This window comes from Tetrahymena thermophila, assembly GCF_000189635.1.
Source record: "Tetrahymena thermophila SB210 genomic scaffold scf_8254788, whole genome shotgun sequence".
NCBI classification, from domain to species: domain Eukaryota; phylum Ciliophora; class Oligohymenophorea; order Hymenostomatida; family Tetrahymenidae; genus Tetrahymena; species Tetrahymena thermophila.
In genome coordinates this window covers 304,237-329,552 of record NW_002476544.1, presented here as the reverse complement: position 1 = coordinate 329,552, position 25,316 = coordinate 304,237, and the positions used below count along the sequence as shown (strand labels likewise).

The 25,316-nt window shown below is 28.3% G+C and overlaps 1 protein-coding gene across 1 annotated transcript; it reads right to left on the bottom strand. All coding sequences in view use genetic code 6, as the record gives it.

Moving 5' to 3' along the window:
* Positions 1-1,207: 1,207 nt before the first annotated feature.
* TTHERM_00262980 (hypothetical protein) lies at positions 1,208-24,856 on the bottom strand (the record flags this gene model as incomplete). The annotated part of the gene is made up of 17 exons (XM_001009047.2): positions 1,208-1,293; positions 1,358-5,519; positions 5,572-7,763; positions 7,820-8,261; positions 8,312-8,593; positions 8,656-10,040; positions 10,200-11,347; positions 11,404-11,806; positions 11,892-13,631; positions 13,711-15,840; positions 15,914-17,693; positions 17,839-20,547; positions 20,603-21,042; positions 21,201-22,416; positions 22,733-22,883; positions 23,121-23,671; positions 24,368-24,856. The coding sequence occupies 17 exons, from the start codon at positions 24,854-24,856 to the stop codon at positions 1,208-1,210; spliced, it is 21,306 nt and encodes a 7,101-aa protein (XP_001009047.2).
* Positions 24,857-25,316: the final 460 nt, after the last annotated feature.

The following is a 25,316-nucleotide window of genomic DNA, read 5'->3' as shown; positions in this document are numbered from 1 at the left end:
TCTATGTAGTTACTTCTTTAAAATTTGTGCTCAAGTGTATTATTATATTTTTTAAATTCACATTTTTTATTAATAAATTATTTTATATCATAATTTTCTAATTTATTAAAGTTTAATTTTTAGTTAACAAAGTATCATGCATGTAGAATTTTATTATTTGTAGATTGATTTTTCCTATTTACTTTGTTTTTAATAAGCATTAAATATTGATGAATAACTAAAATAAAAAAGTTATTGCTAACTTAATATCTAATGATAACAAAATTTAATCAAAAATAAGATAAAATGTTGTTGGATTGTTTTTTTTTTCAAGAGATATATTTTAAAATTAAAAATAAAATAAATTGAAATAACAATAATAATAATTTTTAACATTTTTTAAATTTATATGAAATCTTTTTTGCTATTTCATATTGAAAGTCTGTTTAGTTCAAAAATTAGTTCATTAAAAGATAATAAAAAAATATATAATCAAAATCAATTTTTGTAATGAACAAATTTATAAACTAAAGCAAATAAAATAGATCAATAGTTACCTGTAATTTATATTTATAAAACAAGATTTTTTTTTATAATAACACCTAAGGATTATCTATATTTTTACTCAATATTTAATATTTTTTAAAAAAGATTTAAGTTAGTAAATGTAATAAAAAATAAACCAATTCATTAAATAGCCAAATATTTATAAGTCTTTTTTAGATTACATTAATAGAAACCTTAAGTGTTTTTGCTTCTTAATTTATCAATTCGAAAATATTTAATAATTAGATGTTAGAAAAATTCAAATAAAGAAAAAGATGTGAAAAAAATTAATTAATCAAAAAAGATTACCAAGATAAAATACTATTAAAAATATCATATTTTTAAAATAGCAAGACTATACATACAAATATGTATAGAAATTATTATTTTTTATTTATTTATCTTACTGATAGAATTCGGATCTAGGAGATTTTTGATAGTAACTTGTGGAATTAATTTTTTCATTAAGAAGACTAAAATTATAAAATCACTAAAAATTTTTTGAGCAGAAAAAATAAAATAAATTAGAATATATAATTAAATAAGAAATGAGTATATGATTGGTGAATTTTAGAGAATTTAATTTTCAAAAATAAAAAACTTTTAAGAATTATGAAATACATTTAAATATAAAATTGAAATTTATAGATTTTGTTTAATTATTATTAAAATAAAATTTAAATCAATATAAGAATCTATAAAGTGCTTCTGCTAATTGTGGATTAACTTATTGAACTGCCTGAATCTTTTCGTCGAAATCTCCAATGTCTTTTTATTAATTAGAATAATTAAATTTAATATTTTGATTTTATATTTGAAAAAATCTATTTACTTAGATTAAAAGGCGTTTAGAATGGAACTACTATAATATTTGAGTCATCTAATAAGTTCAAAGGCTGATATGGTAGTTAACTACTAATTGTAATGAAAAGCTAGTAATATGTTCCATCTGTCAAATCATCTACAAAAATATTTACGTAGCCAAGAGAGTCTGTTTATCCTTAGTAAACTTTGTAGTTAGAAATAGGTTTATTAAATTAATCTACTCCTTTGAAAATTTAAATAGAGACAGGAGGATTGTTTTATGTAACATCTACTTCCTCTATAACAACTGCGTACACAAAACCTTAGTCCCATAGTCTTAAGCTAAACGTGGCATTATTATAATTAATTTTAACTGGATAAGGAGCTATATCTACTTTAGGGATAGAGGTAATAATCTATTAGCTTTAGATTTTAGAATAAATATCGAATTGGGGTAATAAAGTATCAAGATAAGTTCTAGTTCTCACATCGTTTTGTAGTAGATTTACTAATGTAGAGGTCTTTACTGAGTCATCTGCTGCATTTGGAGCAATTACAAAACTGTAGTATATTGAAGATTTAAGCATAATATCAGGGTTGAAGGAATCTTAATTTTGCTATATTTTTTTTAAATCAGTAGTGCAAATTAAACGTGATTAACTTATTTGAAGTACTTTCGAAAGAGCAATTATTATATCTGAAATAGGAGTTACAGTTGTCAGTGGAATTTGAATTATTGATCCATAAGAAATGTGTGCAGTCTTAAAGGCCAAAGATTAAATTGAGGACTAACCAAATTGGTTCCAGACATAGTAGAAAATCTGATAATTTGTTTAACCTTAGAGAGAGCTGATAGTGAATTAGATAAAATGATCTAGCACAGAAGAAGGTGCTATAACTTTTGAAATAGGTAATTCGCCATAGCCTAAAGCATATTAATAAGTTTTTTATTGAATCTACTATACATTGTTTGGGCTTGGATATCCATATAAGGAATAAACATAAGATATTGTAGAGACTTAAGAAGAATAAATAGCAAATGTTGCTGAGTTAGCTGCTGCTGATACTAGTGTAAATTGCATAACCTTTGGAGAAAGCTATTAAAGTGTTTGATAATTTTGCTTTGTCTAAATTGTAGTGCTTACAATAGCCTAACCAACTTGGCTAGAAGCAGTATCAAAATATCTAAAACTCTCTAAAATTGTCAAAACTGAATAACTCTTTGAGTAACTTGAATTCAATGAGAATGAAATATACTTAACTGTATATATCAGTTGATGGACTATTGTGTAATAAGATGTTAAAGAGAAACTAAGAGTAGCATGAAGTTATGGGACGGTAGCAGTGTTAATTTAAATTGTAAAGTAGGTAGAAGTTACACCTGGATTGATTTGCAGAAGAGGGGGATTGATAATGATCATAGAATTATAAACACTTTCAACCACATTAATAGAGAGATAAAGAGCGCTTGCAGGAGCTGCAGAAAGAGTAACAGGTACACGAATAGGATAACCTATAGAGTCTGCAGAAAGATTTTCTACTTTTATTGTAGGTTATGTCGAACTGTCAACATTTACTACATTAATATTTAGGGGTAGAATAGGAAGGTAGAAGGTAGGAGGTAGAACTAACGTTTAAGTTTAGTTTTACTGATTTTGTTGCATACTAAATGTTACTACATAGTTTGAAGGTAGTAAATCAGAACGATACTTAATTGTAAAAGTTGCTTAAGAGGAGACAAAGTTACTCATGTCAATAACTTAAGGATCGAATAAAATAGAACCTGTAGGAGAATTAGGAATTATCAAGAGGCTATCAGCAGGTTTTTCAAGAGTGATGGTATATTTATAAGACAAACCTGGATTAACAACTAGAGGCCCAGAAATGTCTATGCTGAAATAATTCTTTACAAAAGAAATACAATTTTTATCATCAATTGAGGGAGAAGTAACGAACAAGATATCACCAGAGTTCCAATCAAAAATTTTGAATTTGAATTAATTAATGTCATTTGCTTAGCAAGAATATTATAAATTTGGATTGATTAACTAATTAAACACAAGACTAATATTTTGAGTTGAGTTAAGTGATATCAACTCTGCCTTTTAAGCTAAAACTTCTAGGTTATAAATATCACAATAGAGAGTCTATAGGTAATTTTAATTCTACTTTTATAGTATTTAACAGTTATTAAGAGGGCTAGTATAGAGAGAAGCAACTGTTTTGTATATGGGGGGAAGTATTAAGCTGATGCCAACTACTGGATCTCCTGGAAGTGGATACTAAGTATACAAATCAAATAGATATTATGTTTACATCCTAATATTATTATCTAGAGCAGTTGCATTTGAAACTTTCATATATTGTGGAGCTTGAGTAATATAATAAACAAGATTCTTCATCAATTACCATTAGATAGTGCTGCCTAAGAAATATGTAATTTAAAATTAGCCAGCGGGATTATATTCTAGTGGATTATATACATTTCTAATAATCCAGTACTACCAAACAGCATTAATATTTTTTAAAAGGCTTGGTGGTGACTAAATTGGATAAACTACTTTAGATGTGTCTATATATAAGGTATAATCAGCTATCAATTTACATGTAAGCTTTGTATATGAATAAGATGTGCTATTTCTGCCATTAGTCATCTATAGCAACCCAACATAGGTCAAGAAAGTCACATCATAAACCTAAGATAAATATACACCACATTCTAAATTGGTACCTAAGGTAGAAGCAAAGAGATTATCTAAGATAGGGAATTAAATCTGAACTGAATCCACTTCAGTTATAGAGCTTAGTTAAACTGAAGGTGGAATAGTGAAGACATAAGTAGACGATTAACCTGCATTTTTAGGGATGTTAGTTAATGCCGCTTAAGTTAACTGGTTAGGGGTAACTGGGACTACCTATGGTTTTAAGATAATAGGAGAATTTTACATGTTGGCTTAAGCATAAAGAATAGAGTAACTGTAGAAATTTGCAGAAAAAGTATAACCATTTTATATTATTTGTTTAGGGTTATTAATGTAAACTGAAACTGAGAAGAGGTTTTAAGATTCAATTGATTAAACATTTGCTCTAATAACATATTACAAATTACTTTAAACAAAAGTACAAGATGAAGAGCCAAGAGTAGAGGGCTGGTTACTAAAGCATTTTAAATTAGATCCGAGCCTGTTTGTAACTTAGTATTAAACAGGGAGAACTATTTCAATAATTGTATTATTTCTAACTATATTTTAGCATTAAAACAAGAAGGAGTAAATTGATTATGTATTGACATTTAGAACTGATGAATTTACTATTAAAGAACAACTTCCCATTTAATTTGAGCTGAATGATGGATAGGGGATTGTCTATTAGCATATTATTTATTACAAGTAAATGTTGCTATTGAAATAAGATTAAATTATCATATTGTAAGGAGATGTAGGAGCTACGAAGGTGTTGATATTTTTCATAATAATTTAGTATTATAAAGTTGGGTTGAGTGTATTTCCATTTAAGAAAATATCCATACGAGTTGCAGAACCGATTGAACACTACGCATTTTTGTCAAATCCCACTAATACACATTGAGTTTGCATATCGTATAAGTTGTAAGGGTAACCAACAGGTAAGAATACACTGAGTGCTCCAGTAGTAGGGGGAATATAATGTCCTGTAACAAATGTAACAGTGAGAGTAGCTCCATTTTATCCCCCAATAATAGAATCTGAAACTACAAAAGCAGTAGTAAATTTGTTGCAAGGTAAAATTGGAGAATTAAGGTTTTAGTTAATTTAATAATTTATTTATTTAATCATTTTCAACCCTGAAAATTAGAAGCCTTAAATTGTGACTGCTATATTTTAGCTGTACGAAGGGTTGATTAATCCTTAAATAACCACAGAAACTGTTCCTGATTACTAAGTCTACGGTTATAAGAATATCTGATTAGAAACTCTAAAGATCAATACTTTGTATCCAGTACAGCTAACAGAAGAATAATCAGCATTTTAATCAAAATAATACTATGGGAAATTAAAAATTAAGTAGTCTGTAGTAGCAAGGTTGCCACTCAAGGAAAAACTGAAAGTATAATCTCTTGTTTAACCAACCTAATTATTTGATGTAGTAGTTGCAGTAGTTATACTTGGACTTAAACTATTCAATGCAGTAGCTGGAGCTGTTTGAACAGACTTTTTAAGAAAAATAAATTGAAAATGAAAATTTAAAAAAATAAAAATATACATATGGCTCATAGAAGATGGCACTGTAGTTAATCCATTTATAGTAAATACGTACACCAGTGTATGTGTTTGCTTTTAGACTAACATCTAAATTTTGAATAGTTGGGAAGTACATACTTATTACAGTTCCAGCAGGAATTAAATCATATCCAAATACATTGATTGTAGGAGGATTTTAAGGACCTGTTCCGACAGTTAAAATGCAAGTAAGTTTTTTTTATACGTAAGTAGTAAGAGTAGGTCCTCCAAGGCAAGGTATTTGGGACCCAGTTTAAAGACCAGTTCCAAGATCTTGTAAGAATTAATTTACATTATTATCAAATGTATATTCCAGCGAAGTATACATAGTAGCAGCAGGAGTATCATAACCTGGTTGAATATTTTGTGAACCCAATTAAGCTTAGAAATAGTATAAGTTGTTGTAAAGAGCGTCAATATGATTTATCATTTTGACACTGTTAACTGTCCAAGCATAACCTAATATTCTAGTAATATTAATTGTTTGATGTTCAAGCAAAACATTATTTGCATAAAGGAAGACTGTAATGTTATATTAATTTCCAGGAAGTGAAGGAGTCTAAAATAACTATGCGATGTTAGAATCTGATAAGCTAATAATCTTAACTGAATTATCATAAGTAACATCAGGTATAACAGTTACGTAGGTATAACCATAACTTCTTTACAAATTGCACTGTGAGACAGGAGTTGATGTTTTTCCTATTATAGTGCACTAATCTAAACTCTTAATAGCAGGATAATTAAATTCATTAGGAATCCTAAACACCATCGTGTCTATTCTATTTTAAGAAAGTGGAGTCATTGGTTACAAAAGCATGTAAAATTCTACTAAATCACCAGCTCTTGCTATACTATCCATAAAAGGAACTTAATTAAAAGTTATCTATCTCAAATCTGGTTATATATAGGGTGAAACATTTATACTGATAGTAATCTATGTTACACCATAGTTTTGATTGTCTGATGTTATAGGCAATACACTACTATAGATGATAAATGGATCAGTGAGACCTGATGGAGTAAATTCTGCTATAAATATATCTGCAAAAAGTGAAATTACATAGGAAGATAAATCTAAAGTTATATCTATATCTGTTGTTGTTTCAAAGTATAATCTATTTTAATCATAAATTTAGCAATTCATACGCCATGGGTAAGGCTTTCTTTAGTTATTTGGAATTGAAATAGTAGCATTACAATATTTTTTAGCTACATCAAAATACGCAAGTGCAGTAGGTTTATAAACCCAAAATGATCTTATATTTTTATATTTCCATATACCAGTTATATTAAACTAAGCAATATTCCAAAAATCTGTAAGCCAATATTTTTAAATATTCACATCTTGAGGGGTGAGTGTTGGGCGGATCTAAATAGTAATACCTGTTGAATCAAAATTATAAGTGAGGCCACTTGTAGCATATGCGGTCAATAGCAATCCCGTGCTTTTCCAATGTTCAACTTAAAAATTACCATTGTATCTATAAAGAGCATTATTCATATTGGTAAGCGAAAAGGTGTTGTAATTAGATGGGACAGTAACACCTTAAATCTACCAAATTACCCATCCAAGTGAAGGGAAAACATAACATTATGAAACAGGTCCACAAGTTTAAGACATTTAAGAGTTGTTAGCAAGAGTATAGATTACTAAAATCCAATCTCCATTTTACATAGTTATTGGTGAATAAACTCTCCAAGTATGTGTCTGAGCAGTATCCCAAACATGACCGCTAGCAGAAAACGATGTTTAATAATTGTTTATTAAATCTATCGGCTGTGAGGGAAGATAATTAATTTCTGGAGTTGGTGAAGCAGCATTAAAAAATGATGTAGGAGCAGTTGTAGTAAACTCTCCTGGACTTATCTAATATGGTACTTTTCTTGCATAAGTAAACCCACTTTAAGTTGCTGTTTTTCTTAAACTTACTTTAACAACTGATCTTCTATTATCATAAAGAGGATTTTTCACTCCACCTACAAAGAATTCAACAACCTAGTTCTAAGCAATATTGTTTGTTATTTTGATTCTTACTATTGCAGGTACTTCATTAGGAGGAGTTTGAGTGTCATCACCAGGATAAAGTACATCACAAAATAATTTAGAATTTGATATAATATTTGCGTTAGCTCCTTCTACACAATCTAAAATTTTATTCGGAGTTCCAGTACCTATTTTATAAAGTTTATTTTAATATTTATTTAAATTATTTTATTGAGAACTTTACCTAAATCATTAGCAAATGATTTTTAAAAGTTTAGGAATGCTCCATTATCATTATAGTTACCATTATTAGTTTAGAATTCAATCCATATTTCATCTCCAGTAACAGCAGATACAGCTAATCTCCATTAGAATCTGAAAACATTCATGTGACCTGACTATCTATGCAAGGGCTAAAATAAGAGAAGATTCTGGTCAGGTTAAGGTGCTACCAAGAAGTAATCATAGCCAATTTCTTATGGTAAACTAGATACTTGATTAAAAACTTGTAATATAAACTGATAATATCCATAGGTGCTAGGATATTACCAACCATTATTATTACTTGCTGACATTTTGGTTTCTACTAGCATATTGTATTCTATGTTGTGAATCATATCAAATGGCGTATTAGGGGGTTTAATATTTATAGGATTTGAAGACAATTAAGAGAATATAGCATTTGTCTTTATTTAAAATGATTAATAAATATTTTTAATCTTAAGCAAAAATTTACCCAAAATAGTGTGTTTGTTTGCTAATATCTAATATTTTGAACTCCACCTGTGGCAAGTGTAAATCCTGATGGGACTGTTAATAATAGTTTAGAATTGCTATTTGCATAATTAACATCAGTATTTCTTAATTTATACTAGATCATTATAGGCCCCCATTAGCCAGGTCCTACATACTGATTAAATTAGAAATTTGTACTGAACGCCCTTATAGGCTATTGATTATTAATAACAATTGACCCAATATCAAATATTTCAATCTTTCCTCCGTTAGGTCCAACTGACTAAAATTTTTTAGATGTATAAAATTAATTAATAAAAAAGTAAATAATTTAACATATTTTACCATGTAATTGAAAACATAAGTTCCTGAAGGTGTATATTATGTTTTAAGACCTAAAAGTATTACTATCTATGATCCACTTGCTACTTAATTAAATCCTGTAATAATTAATTAACTATCGTTATTTGTTGGATTAACGGATATATCTTTATTGGTTTAAGTACTAAGAGCAGTTCCAGAACAGTAAATAGCATGAATAAAATGATTATTTAAAATACCTTAAGTACCCACTGATATAGTTATTATAGAGCCAGCAGGTAATTTTCTAACATTGAAAGTTAAGTTAACAATACTGTAGCTATTCTTGTTGTTAGAAGTTGGATCAAGCACAGTCACTGAATTAGAACCTAAGGGTGAAGAATAGTAATTAAACTATGATTATGTTGCTGACAGATCGCAGTAGCTTAAAGTAGCTGAGTTAGATGCAGCAGTCATAAAGGAAAATTGGAACTTAAGCTATTCATCACTTGATGTAAATCCATTGGCAGTCATGTCTAAGTTGGCTGCAGTTGAGCTAGAAAATTTCAAAACTACTACTTAAGTCTATGAGTATTAATCTTTATTTGATACACTAACTCCTGAAAAAGATGCAGAAGACCAGCTATTCAAATTATATCCATTTAAGGTTTTAGTTGGTTTGAATATGAGAATACCATTTGTATTTGATATAGCTCCAACTTAGTTTACTTATAAGCGAATAGAAATAGAAGAACCACTTTATTAAATAGAACCATTGGCTGTAGGAGCAGCTACGTAATTACATGTACTAACTATTGGGTTAGTGAATATAGTGTTCTTAATTATTGTAATTTCATTATAAGTTATAGGATATTTTTAATTAGAAGAACTCCATACTTGGGTGCTAATTTTTAGCATAATTTATGTATTGGCAGCACCATTTTAGATAAGAGGAATCTTAATAAGCATATTATTCTATTAAGAGAGAGTAGAAAAACCAGATATAGCAAACTTAAAACCTTATGATTTAGATGTGTATCCATAGAGAGCATTAGAAAATGCTGAAGACAATCCTGATGTACCTTTAAAGTCATGTTATTAACCATTCTAAAAAGTTACAGAGTCTAATGCATATAGAGATTTTAGACCAATATCATAAGGATATACTCCTGAAGGGAATTCTATATAGATTATTGATTCTTGAGTAGCACTTCCAGCAGAAAGACCATCTTTCAAGCTAAGATTTAATTCAAGATAATCCCATTGTAATTAAGTGTTTGAATATTAAGTGTAGGTAATTTTGTAAAAAGGATTTTTTAAATTAAGAACTTCTGAATTGATTTTTGAGTTGTAAGAAATCTAAATTTCTTATCTCTAAGGAGATGAGTATACAGTGTTGAACATTCCTGATTAACTAATATCTAGTCTCGCTAATTATAATTTATTAAAAATTTAAATAAATAAAATTAATCAAAATTTTCAAATTTTAATATTATCTAGTTAAAACATAAAAAATTATTTAAACAGAAATAATGAAATCTAAAATTATTTTTAAACTAAATCAAATTGATCAGTCAATTAAGTATTACCTGTAATTAGAATCGTGTTAGCTTGAATATTATTTTGTGGAGTTGTAATTGTAAATGTACCACTTGAATGAGTACAATCTGCTTTTCTACCAAATCCATATGAATACTAAGATATCTGTTTCTAGATAACACAGAATAATGTTTTAGATTGAGGATCAATTATAGGATTGGGATAATTTTAGAAAGCAAAAGTTATAGGGGTTCCAGAAGTTATAATTTAATCTGGCAAGAATTGGAAGTTACCTTCTTTTAAATTTGCAAATCCAGGGACTATGTTTTAAATTTATCTTTCATAATAGTTATTAAAGTATTTCTAAATTGAAGCAGCAACTTAAGTGAAAAGAGTAAAACTAGAATCATAAGCACCGCTAGTAAGTATATTAGTAGAGGAGCTTGTGAATGACCATACAGTATTAGATAAAGAAGTAGCACTATTGTCTGCATACTAGTATAATTAAAATCCGTACTTGAAGCTATTAGAAGATACAATAGCACGCACATAAATTTTCCAAGCTTAACTTATAGTTATTGATGAATCAAATGAAATTTTTAAAGATGTTTATGATGAAACTTCACAGGGAAGAGTTTAAAAAGTAACACCGGTATTTAGAATATATAAACATTCTAAGAAATTATTTATTCCTGATTATGCAGTAAGTATAATTTACATGACATTGGCATTATTAATTGTATTAAAATCAGTTGAAGCTGTATTTATGTTTAATGTTATAGTTAACCAAGAAGTGCTTCCATTTGTTATCAAAGTATTTAATGTGTCAGTAACGATAGAAAAGCTTGTGGCCACTTGATTAAAATTATTTGTATCTAATGAACTTTATATTTATGCATTCCATACTTAAGTATTAACATTTCCAACGTACCAAGAGTAAACTACTGAAGGAGAAGTTGAAAATTTATTTTTATAATTTACATTAGGGACTTTTAAATTTCTTATAGATGGCTAGATATTAGAATCTGTATTTTTTTAGCCATAGAATGTTTATGTTTTTCTATTAACCCACAGAGGTAGGAATTAATTCGTATTTAATTCACAAAAATTAGCTTGATTTGTTAAGCTTATTTGATTTTAAGGTAAAACAAACATTCCATTTTATAGTCTTATTTAAACCTTATCGATAACATTATTACTAATTTTTATAAAAATTAAAATGAAAAAATTTGAAATTGCTAAGAAAATATTTACACTAATATGTTAGCTATATTTTAAGTGAACTGAAGATATGCATTTGAGCTACCAAATTAATTATTATATAAATTCATCGTAGGAGTTGAAGCAGTTGGAGTAGCAGTGGCTCCAATTTAAAATAAGTAATATATAACCTTTCTATTCTTATTATAGAAACGAGGTTAGTTCGAAACTGAGGTTGTATCATATGCAACGCTATTAAATATTAACTAGAAGTTGTATAAATTTGAAGGAGTATAAAGAGTAATATCATCTATTGCAATTGAAATTGTACCTGCTGAGAGTGCAGATACTGAAAGTATTTTTATAACTATATCATTACCTCTTTTATTTACTACACAGAAAGGTTATAGTACAAGCGGTGAAGTTGCTTATTACAAATCGCAAGGCAACTATTTACCTGAAATTTTTATGAATAAAATAGTTTGATTAATATTTCTTTTTATCTTACTAATTAATTGAATAAATAAAACTTTAAAATTTACCTTATGAGCTAAGAGCTATAAAAGCACTTGAGGCATGATCAGGTATAACTATTTCCATGTATTCAGATGGATAAGCTGCTGTTGTTAAAGTGTTTATTGATAAGTAAATGCTAGAAAGACTTCCTTATGACTTTGAAGTATAATATAAGTTTTATATCTAGGAAGTGTATTGTTGTGCTATGAAGGGTGTTGTGAATTCTCCATATAGAGTAGCTGAGAAATTTATTAGCAAACCTGTCAAAATTTACAAATTAGATGAAATTGAGACTATTGAAAGCCCAGGGTTATTTGTTCTAATTTAAGAGCTTATTATAAGCTCATATTCTGTATTCTAATTAAATTTAGAATCAGTCTAAGTTCCGAGAAGCGGTTATGAAGCAGTGACATAAGTCAAAGGATTTGAGTATGTCATTGTACAAATTTATGTTGATAAGAAAGAAAATGTTCCATCAGAATTTATTTATTTATAAGTACAAAAAGCATTTTAAGTGGTTATACCAGCAGCGTATTGCTAATCAGTAAATTCATTATTTGTAAAAAAATAAACAATTAATGAATTAAATGAAGAGTTTATATCAGTTGCAGATGAGAACTTTACACGAACTGGAGCATAAGTCGATGGTGATAATGAATTAACTAAATTAATTGGATAGAAAGAGAGTATTTAAAAACAGTTAACTGTAGCTTAATTTGGACTTAAATTATTACCTGTGTTATTTATAGTTATACTATCAATTCCTATTTAAGTATATTATGTAGAGCTACTATATGAGTTGTAATAGTTAACTGAGAATACTAAATTATTTGTGTCCTAAACAATACCAGAAACTAGAAAATTAATTGATTAACCCGAAGAAATTTATTAGGTGATAAAGACTGCAATAGTATAAGAAGAAACAGAACATTTAAATGAGTTTCTGTTTGTATATGAGGCTTGGTAATATCCTCTACAAGAACTTATTGCTAAGTTTGATGAAGAAATTGTAATTTGTATTTATGCATTAGATGTAAAATCCTATGGAGCTATTATTGTGAAATAGAAATAAGTAGTTAAATATTTTGTAATAGGGAACAAAGCATAAGTTTTGGAGGTAATTTTGTTTTAAGTAGTAAAGCTGACAGATTTGAATTGGTAAGTAGGTGAATTATTAATTTACTTAAAGCTATTGTAATAAAAATAACTGAATTCATAATTGTTATTGAATTATGTATAAGATATCATATTCAAAGTTGTAGTTAATAATGACACAGCAAAATTAGTTTAAGCAGTCAAAAAATTAAAAACAAAAATGTTTTATACACTTCCATAAACCCTGCAATTTAAATAAGCTGATGGTCCTACACAAAGAGTAGTACTATCAAGTACATTTGAAGTACTACTCTATTTTACCATTACTATATAAATATAGTCTCCTACTTGGAAATTTCCATTTAAGGTAATAGCAGGAGTTGAACTGCCTACTTTAAAAGCATTTAAATTGGAGATCGTCATAGCTGATTAAGGAAGTACAGATCCTACAGTTCCTTAAAAACTAGTAACTAAATCTTCAGTCAAAGCACCTGTACTTTGAGATACACTAACGTTTAAAGTAGCATCTGAAAATTTATTTATCTTCAAACTCCACTAAACTGGGCTTGCTGTAGGAGTAGCTACTTGAGGTATGTAAATGTTTAGAGATTAACCTGATAGTGCGCTAAAGCCTCTAACTGATATTATTGAATCATAAAGTAAGATAGAATCTAAATTTTAAAATCAAAAATTATTATTTATGTTTAAGAAAAATTTTAAATAATTTTGCAATTTTAGTATAATATTTACTGTAATTAGTTCTCTTATAATGACGATAGCATTTAGCAGAAGTTTGTAGGCTACCTTATACATACACCAAACAATCTACTTAGGCATTTAAAACAGAAGACCCTATATTTGATATGATATCATCTGGCCATGCTTAGCCATAAAATTATAAGACAACAAACTCATTATTTGTATTTGAAATTGGTTGTTGTAAAGTACCTGTGATTTATATCTCTGTTAGAGAATTAGCCTCTGCTGAAATAGAGCTTGTAGAAACTGAGGAATATAATTGTAAGGTTGGTGTTTAAACTATGCCTACCAAGGTAGAAGTATACTATGAAGCAAGCTAGGTATAAGAGTTGACTGTAACACTAAGATATGATGACACATGGTTGAATGGAGTTGTTTATTATAAATTTAAATTGTCCAGAATTAAGGTAAAAGAAAAAGTATCACCACTAGACCAGCTAGCAGAAGTATCTTGAGCAGTAAATTGTAACGTTATTTTACTAGCTGAACTTTAAACAACAAAATTATTTTAATAAATAAATTATCTAGCAGATTAGGATATGATTGAGACTGAAGATTATGATAAGCATTAGAATATTCCAAAAAAATTATTAGTTAAATATTCACTATTCAGGGTTATATCTACATTTAAAATATTAGTAATAGAATCTACATACAAATTAGTATTAGGGGTTATTGAAATTGATAATAAATATTGGTTACTAGTGGGTCTACTTTAAATTATTACAGAATTGTTACCAAGATTATTAGTTGTTAAGGCAGTGGACAATGATAAACTACCTATAGCTAATGTGTATGAATTTGAACTAAGCTAAATATTAACTTGATTACTTCCTACAGAAGAACCATTATCATAATTTAAAAGAATCTCTATTCCTTAATTTGCTTTTAAGTCAGTAAATCCTGTAATTTAGATTTGTGTACCTGATGTAACAGAGCATTCACTAGTATAAGAAAGATCATTACTTCCTTAATATAAACCCCTTCTTACCTAGCATGCTATCAATGTGATACCATTCTAAAATGTAATTTAAAATTATAATCCACTTGGAATAGAAATAGCTTGAGAAGATTAAAATGTGATGACACCATAGACATTAGTATAACCGCTAATAGGGAAAAATTATGTATATGAAGGGACAATTGAAAAATATGTGGTTGCTGCTTAACCTGTAATTGAAGTTGATGATAAAGATCCTGTGTTAACTCTCCAAGATGTTTAAGATGAAGAAGCTTCATAATAAGTTATTGTTGTAGGATTACATTGCATATTTTGAATTTTATATGGAGAAGCTGCATTTACTGCTGCTGTTGTGAATCTAATCAGATAAATTGTTTAAGACGAAACATCATAATAATACATCATATCACTCTAAGAATTTTAGTAAATTAAATTACAATCTGTAACTGATATTAAAGAATACACCAACACATTTCCTGAAGTATTTTATAGTGGAAGAGTATATTAAGCTGTGGTATCTGAGTATGGTTTATCTACTGAAATTGTCTAGGACTGAGGAGAGGCATTGTCTGTGTTAGTAACAGTTCTAAATAGCTGATAATCCTCATACGTTCCTTGTAATGTGAACATACTAGTTCCTTAAATAGACCTTATCCTGATTCTTAAATCATAATTTATTTGTTAAGGGTTTTCAATAAACAAATAATAAGTCCCTGTCGTGCCAGCCATATCTTTTATGAAAATTCTTATAGGTTTTGAAATCATCGAGTTTGTATCAATAGAACCAGTTTGAATCCAGCAAGTTATTGGAGTGCTACCTGTACCTCCTGAACATGGAAATTGGTCTCCATCACTTAATCCGTGCATAGTATTTTAATTATAAAGCTAAGTGCCACTAGCTTAAGAATAAGATTCAAATTCAACTATTAGCATGCTTGGAGCAGACACGGCAGCATAATTCAAATTTAGTGTTAACATATTTTTTTATCCAGCTACTTTATGTGCATAATTTATTGAGGTTGTAGATGTTATGGCCTTTACTTTGTATGCTTAGTTAATTGCAAAAAAGTTCAAATCTGATAGAAATTTTAAAGTTGGTGTATTTATTTGAACTTTCATGATGGATTATACTGAGTTATTAGGCATATTCCATTTAAAACCTATTAATTTAATTATAATTATAATTTTTAAAAATTTTAAATCTTCTAAATGATTTAAATAATTTAAATATACCATGTAAAGAAGGATAATTCTACTAATTTGTAGTGTCAATATAAAAGTTATAGTTTGTATATTATGTTAATGCCTATGCTACAGTTACTACTATAGTACCTGTATTAAAAGTGCAAGAAGTTTAAATTAATCCATTAATTTTGCAATAAAGAGAGTATTAATATATTTCTGTACCAGTTATCTATGAAGCTGAATTTATTATTACGAGATTATTTGAAAAAATAAATGATATTGTCTAGCCAATTGAAATATTTTCTTAGGGACAAAATTTAAATACTAATGGACCAAAGTCAGTATTTGTTAAAGAAAAGGGTTCTTAGTCAAAATATCTTGTTTCAGAATTATCATCAAGAACTCCAGCAGAAAATGTAGTAAAACTAGCAATAGGACTTGGAACGGAAGGTGTTGGTTGACTAAAAAGGGTAGGATTAGATACCGCTACGTTTGATTAAAAAATCAAATTATTTTATGAATCGTAAAATTGAGCAATTGGCTAATAAGAAATAGTAGATGTAGAGCTAGGAAGCTACATTGGTTTGTTTCTAGTAATAAATTAAATCTTTTTCGTAGTAGCTACATTTGGAGGATTAATAGTGAGATAAAATAATGTTCCATCTTAGTAGCATTAGATTATTTCAATTTACGAATTTGGAGCCATTAAACATTCAGATTTAGATGAATCTAGAGTAATTCCTGTAAGTGAATGAGTAAATTTGATATAAGTCACCTAATTTAAATTTATTGAATTAATTTCAAAAAGTGCATCAACGTATTAATAAATAGTTGAAGTTGGGATGAAAGTCGGATTAGGAATTGTGATATCTGTTGCTGTAGCTGAATAAGGAGTTAATTAAGACATGGAATTACAGCTAATTTGGAGGGACTAAGTAGATTTATTACTGAGGAAAGAAGCATATGCACTAAAAGTTAATTATGTTGTTGATAAAGCTGTGAAAAGGTTAGAAAAATAATATTATGAAATTAATCCCTAAAAAATTATGTTTGACCCAGAAGTAACTGCACTATTAAACTAGCAAGCTAGAATCTTATTATTTACCAATAAGAACATAGTACCTGAAGTACAAGAAACTTTTGTTTAATCTACTGTAGATGGTGTTGGAATATTCAAATCATTTATATTTATAATAAGCATGTCTGAAGAAGAAAAGGCTACAGGTACCTAGAAAGTTATTTATATATTAGATGCACCCATAGCTGAATTAGATCTGGTGGGGGTTACTGTTGTTCCAGAAGTAGAAACTGCAGATGATTTTATATTGAATTATTATTCAACTATTTACCAATTGTCTTTCTTATATTCGCCTGTAGGTGTTTAGTAAATAGAATATATGAATATTGGAATATAAGTATCTTCAGGTACTGAGCTAGGATTAACAATTTAAAAGAAGATTTTTGCTTAAGCACTTGTCGATATTACAGAGCTAAACTAAGTGCAAACTACTTTTACTGCAACTCCACTAGGTTAATAGCCGTTGTATAACCTGCATGAGCAGGTACCTGCATTAGTTCCTAATAAAAAATCTGCATTTAATTAAGTATAGCTTAGCATACCTAAACCTAAGTCAGAACCAAAGAGGTTTATAGAATCAAGACTTTGTGTATTAAATTCAATAATTAGTTGATCTGTGGTAGCAATTTAAACAGCAGGCGTAAATGAAATATAAATCAAATTGTTTAGCCCAACTCCATTATTTGTGCTATAAAAATTCAAAGTGTTAAATTTTTAACCATAAACTTCAACGAATTCTGTATGGAAAATCTATTAAATAATTAAATTTTTTTTAATGATCCCCTTTAAAAGTTAATTTATTTTTCAAAATTCATTGTTTAAAAAAATTTATATATTTTGGAGGGTTTTATTTAAATAATATTTTTATGATTGAATTTTTCTTAAAATAATTTACTTTTTAAGTTGGGAAAGATATCTCAACTTTGTAGACACCAGTTTATAAAGGCCAGATGATTCCATCAGTTTTTGTTGCATCCATTTATTAGGTTGTTACTACAATTATATAATTTTTGTTCGCAGTAAGAGTTTGATATAACGTAAACTGTACTGTAATAAAATTAGATGCTTCTGTATATTTAGTAACGTCTGTGCTATCGAAATAGAAGGGAATAATACTACCATTACTTTAATCTATTGCATAGCCAATAATATATTATTTTAATGAACTAAGAGACTAAAACCCGTCTGTTACAGTTGTACTGCCAATTAACTTTGTTTAAGCTAAAGAAAGTTTAAAGGTTCCTGATAAAGACTATGAAGATTTAATTGATATTCTCAAATCTCCAGTATAACCTACTTGCAATGGAGAAGCTTAAATTAAAGCCATAGTAGTGTCAAATTAGAAATTAGCAAAAGTAGTCAAGGTAATTGATGGGACAGATGATATTGTTTCAATTGTATATCCACTTGATATGATATTAGCATCGAGCTGATTTCCAAATGTTGTTATACTAAAAGAAGCAGTAGTTGCAGGCATATCAACTAATCCATAAATATACACAGTGCTACCTTAAGCCATATCTTAAAATCCTGTAATATACCAAGAGTTTGCTTAGACATAGCAACCTATATCACCTAAGTTATTAGCTGCAGAAGAGTAAAGCTTACTTCCAAGTGAAATATCTGAACGACATTGAGCATATGGAACATATGAACTATCAAAAGTTATTACAATAGAACCTGTGGCATATAGATCTCTTGAAGTTGTAAATTATACAATAATTTCGGCAGCAGAGCGGCTTTACCTATAGTAGTTCACACTATTGACTTAATTCATAGAAGGAGAAGTTATCGTAGAAATTAAACTATTCCATGATGCAATAGGAACTTTTTCAATAACTTGTCCTTAGTACTTTTTTTAGACAAATAAGTAAGAATTAAATGTAACATCAGCCCTAGATATGAACAGAGGATTAGTAAGTAAGGATATATTAGCGCTTTAGGCTGTATTTTGAGCAATTGTTGTCTTGATTTTCCATATCACCCATTTTACATCATCCATTGAAATGCAGTAGTAATATTTAGAGGTATCACAAGTATTGATATTTCCTTGGTTTTAATTTCCTCCTTGGTTATTCGTCGAAGAAAAGTAGTTTGATGGATATTCTGCTACAAAATAATCACTGTCCTACATGCTACTTTAAGAATTAATTATTGAGTGAACTAAGTCTTAGTTAGCATCTTATACTTTACCATTGAATGTAATCATTTATGTAGATGTCTAAGGAGTTTGTGAGTCGTTAGTTTCTCCAATGTAAATATTCTAAATCATAGAATTTAAATAAGTGATTTGGTATTAGTTATTAATGTTATAAGTCATAAATGTAAGTTAGAAGGGACTTGAGCTCATAGCAGGATTTTTTATCTTACCAATAATTATTTGGTAGCTTGTTCCTGCAGTTAAAGCCTAGAAATTTATTATTTCAAGTCTTGCGCTGTATTCACTAAGAATAGCATTTGAAGATGCGGTTCCAGCTTGAGTAAGAACACACATTAATTTATTGGCTGATGACTCTTTACTGAATGCATTATTGAACCAGCAACCAGGGTTACTTGAACCAAGTCCAAGATCGGATGCAAAATTGGCATTAGAACCTGACTAAATGGGGAAATATATTATAAATCTACCACCTTAAGAATAAGCATTAACCGGACGATTCAAGATAAATGATATTTCATAAACAGTAGGACTTGAAGCTGTTGTATGAGCAAAACTGAAAGTGAGATCAGTAAAGTCTTTAGGGCGAATAAATATATACTGTGAGAAATTCTATGTATATACACTAGAAGGAGGAGTTAAAGTATATGTAGAAATTTTAAATTGATAATAACCGCCAGTTGTTGGGTATATTAAACCATTGTAATTGCTAGCAATATCTGTTGAAACCTAAAAGCTGTAGGAAACTCCAGCAACCAAACTAGAGTTAAGTGTTATAGTTACAACTAAAAATGTAGAAGTGGAACTAGCAGTGCAAGGATAATTGGCACCATTAATAGAGCAAATTATAGTGTAAGGATTGCTTGTTACAGGGTTTATTTAGTATGCGAAACCATTCTGTGCTCCTGTTTACATAATCCAACTTAGAGTAATTGTGTCTCCAACCTTCAATGTAACATCAGGAGTGAAATTAAAGTTAAAAGGAGCCACTTAGCTTTCTTATGGTATAATCAAGTAATTAATAGGATTGATAACTTTAAAGTCAACCATAGCTAATTGATTTAATTAGAAAACTCCGTCAGCATGATTTGTTGGTGGATTTAGCCAGTTAACTCTTCTCATTGAAAATCCATTTTAATACTCAGTTTTTATTGCAACTGCTGCAGCGCATGTCAAAGTTAAAGGGAGAGTAAGAGAAAGACTAACTGATACTATCTTTGTTGCTGCAACAGCCTTAAGATTCCAAATAACAAAGGTACTCCCTTAAAATGATAACAAAACACCTCTTTAGTCCAAAGCTTGTAAAACGGTGTTATCATTATTCTAAAAAATAAAGTATTCATCATTATTAACAGTTATACCTCCTTGAAAGTCAAATTATATATACCAATTATCAGGCACAGGCTATACAAGCTAGAAAGTAATTTGGTGAGATGAAACATAACCCTATTAAATTATAATAAAACTTTTAAAATAAATATTTTTAAATATTAAGACTTACTTGAAACCAATAGTTAGGTTAAGTGGTAAGAGAAGTAAATGTAGAAGTAGTCATAACCAAAGGTGGAAAATAAAAAGTACCTATTTTATTAACTTTCTATTTGAAATCTGTACCATAAGATCTAGCAACAAAAGTCAAAGTCATTTCGTAAGCAGGATTAACGCTAGTACTTAATGGCAAAATTATATTAACAGTTGATTATTAAACACCAATACCAGTAGCATAAATTTACCAAACAGGTGCCCCAAATTTAGTACAAGTAATAATTCCTGAAGTGCCAGAACAGTCAACTTAAGCGAATGAAATGGGTAAATTAGGATCCCAATCAATAGTTACCATATTGATAGTAGTAACAGGTTGACTAAAAGTAATAGAGTATGTTGGATTTTAATTTAGTACTGATGTGCTAGGACTAAAAGTTAATCCAGAAGTTTATGCAGCTTTTTTTCAAATAATTTTGTTAAAATTTGAATAATAGAATTTTAAAAATATTTCAATATGTATTTTAATTTAATTTAAAAATTTTTTTATTCTTTTCATTTAATTAATAATTTTTCATAAATAATCTATTAAATTTAATAAAATAATTAATTTGAACCTGGAGGATTGGTTATTGTAAAGAGAATTCGGTCTAAAGATTTGTAAACTATTACTACATCTTCTCTGAATCCAGGAGTTTCTTCATCTATTTCAACATTAAGAGAGCATACAACTCCAGGAGTGTTAGCAAGTTTAACTCTTGGAATTATAACTGTGACATAAGTACCCACATCGAAATTTAATGTTTACAGATTGTTCACTTGTAGGTAAGGAGTTGGTGTTCCGATAAATAAGTCACAGGCTGATTAAGGGGTGGCTGGGTTATTATAATTGATATTACCATTGATTAAACATGGATAGTTTTTAATTATCTTATCAGAACCAGGAGTAGTGTAACCTAATCCAGCTGCCCATCCGCTAACAAAGTAAATACGCATTATGTAATTTCTAGACTATGGAGATCTAATAGTATAGCTTTTAACTGCTGTGTCTTAGTGAGTATAAGTGACAGAAACATAAGTAAATTAATTTGCTTCAGTTTCGTAGTAAGCAAAGTTAAGATTGGGAGCAGTGAGGTATGTGGGCTTATTAGGGAGTGTTAATTTAGTGAGATCAGGATCTGGGGGACCATCAATAACTCTATATGCAGGTATAAATTCTTGGAAGTAAACTTCATCAGGAGGAGTGTTATCATTAGGAGGAATATCTGGTGGAGTATTAGCAGCAGGAAGTGCTATACCTGTATTTTGCCTACTCCATATATGGACATGGAAATAGTATCTTTAAACAAGAGGATCAAGAGCAAAACCTTTGTAGTAATTTTAATCTAAACCAGTGGTAGTTACTGTGATGGGTACTTCACTTCTTTAATAGCTATAATCTTTTGGAGTATACATATAAATTGTTGTTTTAGATAGATCTGCATTTGTAGCAAAAATTGATTGAGTTGTATCTGAGCATTCATTAGCAGAGGGTATATCTCCATAGAAGTAGCATTTTACTGGTCCATATGTGCTTGAAGGAGGAATAGGAATTTGTGGAAAGATATCAACCCTGAATTTACCAAATGAATCTACATCAGAATTGGGTAAATAGGTCTTCAAGAAAAAAGTCATTTCTAATGAGCCTGTTTTACCTGCTAAAGCGACTTAAGGCTACTTTAAAGGATGAGCAACAAATTATTTGACTACTCCATATGTAGCATTGATAGAAACAGTTACTGTATTTAAGTCAACTATAGCACTTCTTTTTGTATTATAAGTAGCTATTGTAACCTAATATAAAAGTGATAATTAATTTTGAAAATTCTTTGATGAATTCAATGGTAAAAAGTAGGTTTATATTTTAATAAATTCTTCTAACTATATAAATAAATGATTAGATTGATAGACTCATATGAATATTATGGAAATTTGATAACAAAATAAATTAAAAAAGGCTGTAAAAAAGTAATTAAAAAGAAACTTGGAAGCATTAGCCTTTCTCGATTAATTATTTAAACTTTAAACAAAAAGCAGATAAAATTATTGATAGGAATATTTTAAGACTTGCCAATTATGACTTAATAATGAAAAAAAGGTAAAAAGTTACTGGATATAGATTTTATGCTTTTGGAGTTTGTAAAAAGATAGAGAGTACTAGTCTTTGGGTTTTATCTATTTGATCGAAATTATCAATGACGTAAGATTCTGAGTTAGGAATTAGTGAGCATCTGACAGGTTGGTTACCAATTTATTAAAACCTATTGATTACATAAAATCAGCGTGAATTATTTTGGATAATTAAAATCTGGATATTAAACAAAGAGAATAAATAATAATATTAATTAATTAATATTTGTATGGTTAGTAGGAATTTTATCTTGATTCTGGTTGGTTTTAATATTAATTAAGAGTCGAAAGTGATTTATTTGATTTTATAGTAAATACAAAATATCTTTTTAAGCTTGCATAAAAGAAGGAAAAATAAAATTAATTACCCATTGATAACTGTGCAATTAGGATTAAATAAAAACCATTCACTAGTGAAATTGATGTAGAGCTTGTCTCCAGCATAGACTGGATTTACGAGATTAATAAAAAAGCTGTATGTAGAGTTTGAATACTTAAACTGATCACTAGAAACATAAGAGATAGTAGGTTATCCAGGGCTAATGATTATATTTCCAGGGAATTATATCTTTTCTAAAACTACAGTGGAGGTTCCTTAAAGAATTTCGATAGTAAAACCTTGCATAATACCACTAAAATTTGGATTTCTCATGTTGATGATTCTGACAACTTGGTTTCCTTAAATTGGGTTCATTACATTCTAGCAAGTAATCATTCTTTTGTTAAAAGATACAGTTGTGATTGGGTCATTTCCAGTTAATCCCTAAACGTTACAGAGTACTTTATTTGAGTTAAAACCATCAGGAAAAGTGAATCTGAAACTATTTCCAGAAGAATATGATTTCTAAGGTATAAAATCAAATTCCCAACTTGATCCTTCACTTATCCTGCCATTGCTCATCTAATAGACATTAGGATTCTAAATTTATACTAAATAAATAATTAAATACCATTCAATAAGATTTTATTAAAATAAGCTAATATAAAGTAAAATTTATATTTATCTATTTATTTAAATAATGAATTTATAATTATTTCTAATTAAGATTTTAGTCTGTAAACAATTTATTTATTTTTTGAATATTTTGTACAATCACAATTTTTTGGCTTTTTCGTAATCTAATTGTTTACTTTAAATAAATAATAAGATCATTTTATTGGTTTTTTAAGTTGATTCAAAAATTAGAATTTGTTTACTTTGAATTACTTATAAAATGATTTTATTTTATTTACTAAGTTTATTTGAATTTTCAATGCTTAAAGCTGGGATTTTTTATTTTATTTGTAAATTAACAATAAAAAAGTAACTAACTTTGTTTCCTTACAAATTACTTAATCCACAATTTATTAAAATATTAGTGTTTACACTCCAATAAATACTTAATATGCCCTCTCAGAAAAAAAATTTATTTAAATTTGATTGATTTATTTTAACTAATCGTTTTTCCTTTAATAGTACTGTGGGGATGTAATATTTGATTGAAAGTGTGGATTTATTGATACAAAAAAACTAAATTTCTTAAGATTGTTTATTTTTCTATTAAATTAGATTGATTATTTTATGTTTTTTGATCTAACCAATATTTATTTCAATCAAATATATAAACGAAAATACAAAGAATTCAAATGTTCTACATGGCTAAGCTGCGAAAGAAACTATTCCGAAAATATCATTAATATCAACAGGTACTGTATTGTAGTATGTTCTGACACTAAATTAGCTTGAAGTATCTTTAAATTTAGGATTTATGATTTAACCTACGACTATGGTTATAAGGTCTACTGGAATGCTTCCTGCTTGAACATTTGCTACGCCTTATTTAGTGATTGTGCAATTAGCAGATTAAAACTAAGCAGAAGCTCCTAATTGCAAGTAGCAATCTGGATTATCAGGGAAGGATATATAGTCAAAATCATTGGGGAATATTACTTATATGCTAGCATTACTTCCAATACCATTTTATGGAGTAAACTAAAACTAGTAGTATGTACTTTCTCCTTTGTTAGAGGAGTATGCCAGTAAAGATTAACTGTTCGTAGGTGTTAGAGTACCACACCTTGCATATACTGCAAAGAGAACTGTGCAGATAGTCCAAATTAACATTTAATTTAATTTATTTGCTATCTTTATTGCTATTTGAAGAGGATTTTAAATGAACTTAGTATGCTAAAGATTATTATTACTTTTTTACTTCTATTAATTTTTTAAAGAGAGGATTTGTATTTATTAACTTTTATATTTTTATAGTATTTTCAACAATTAAATTCAAGATATATACAAAAACAAAAAAATTCATAATCAAAATAAAATTAAAAAAAACTTTAATTAATTATGATCAATATTACAAAATAATATTAAATAATAAATTTTCGTGCTTTATATATTATTTTCTTTTAAATGTTAATCAACCTCATATATGAATTTATTCTATAATCAATCACAAAAATAAACACAAAACTATCTTAGTTGGATTCATTAAAAAGCTCAGAAAATTGAAAAATTTAAATCAGCATAAATAGAATAGGGTAAAGGCTATTATGTCTATTAAATTGTAAGTTCATAA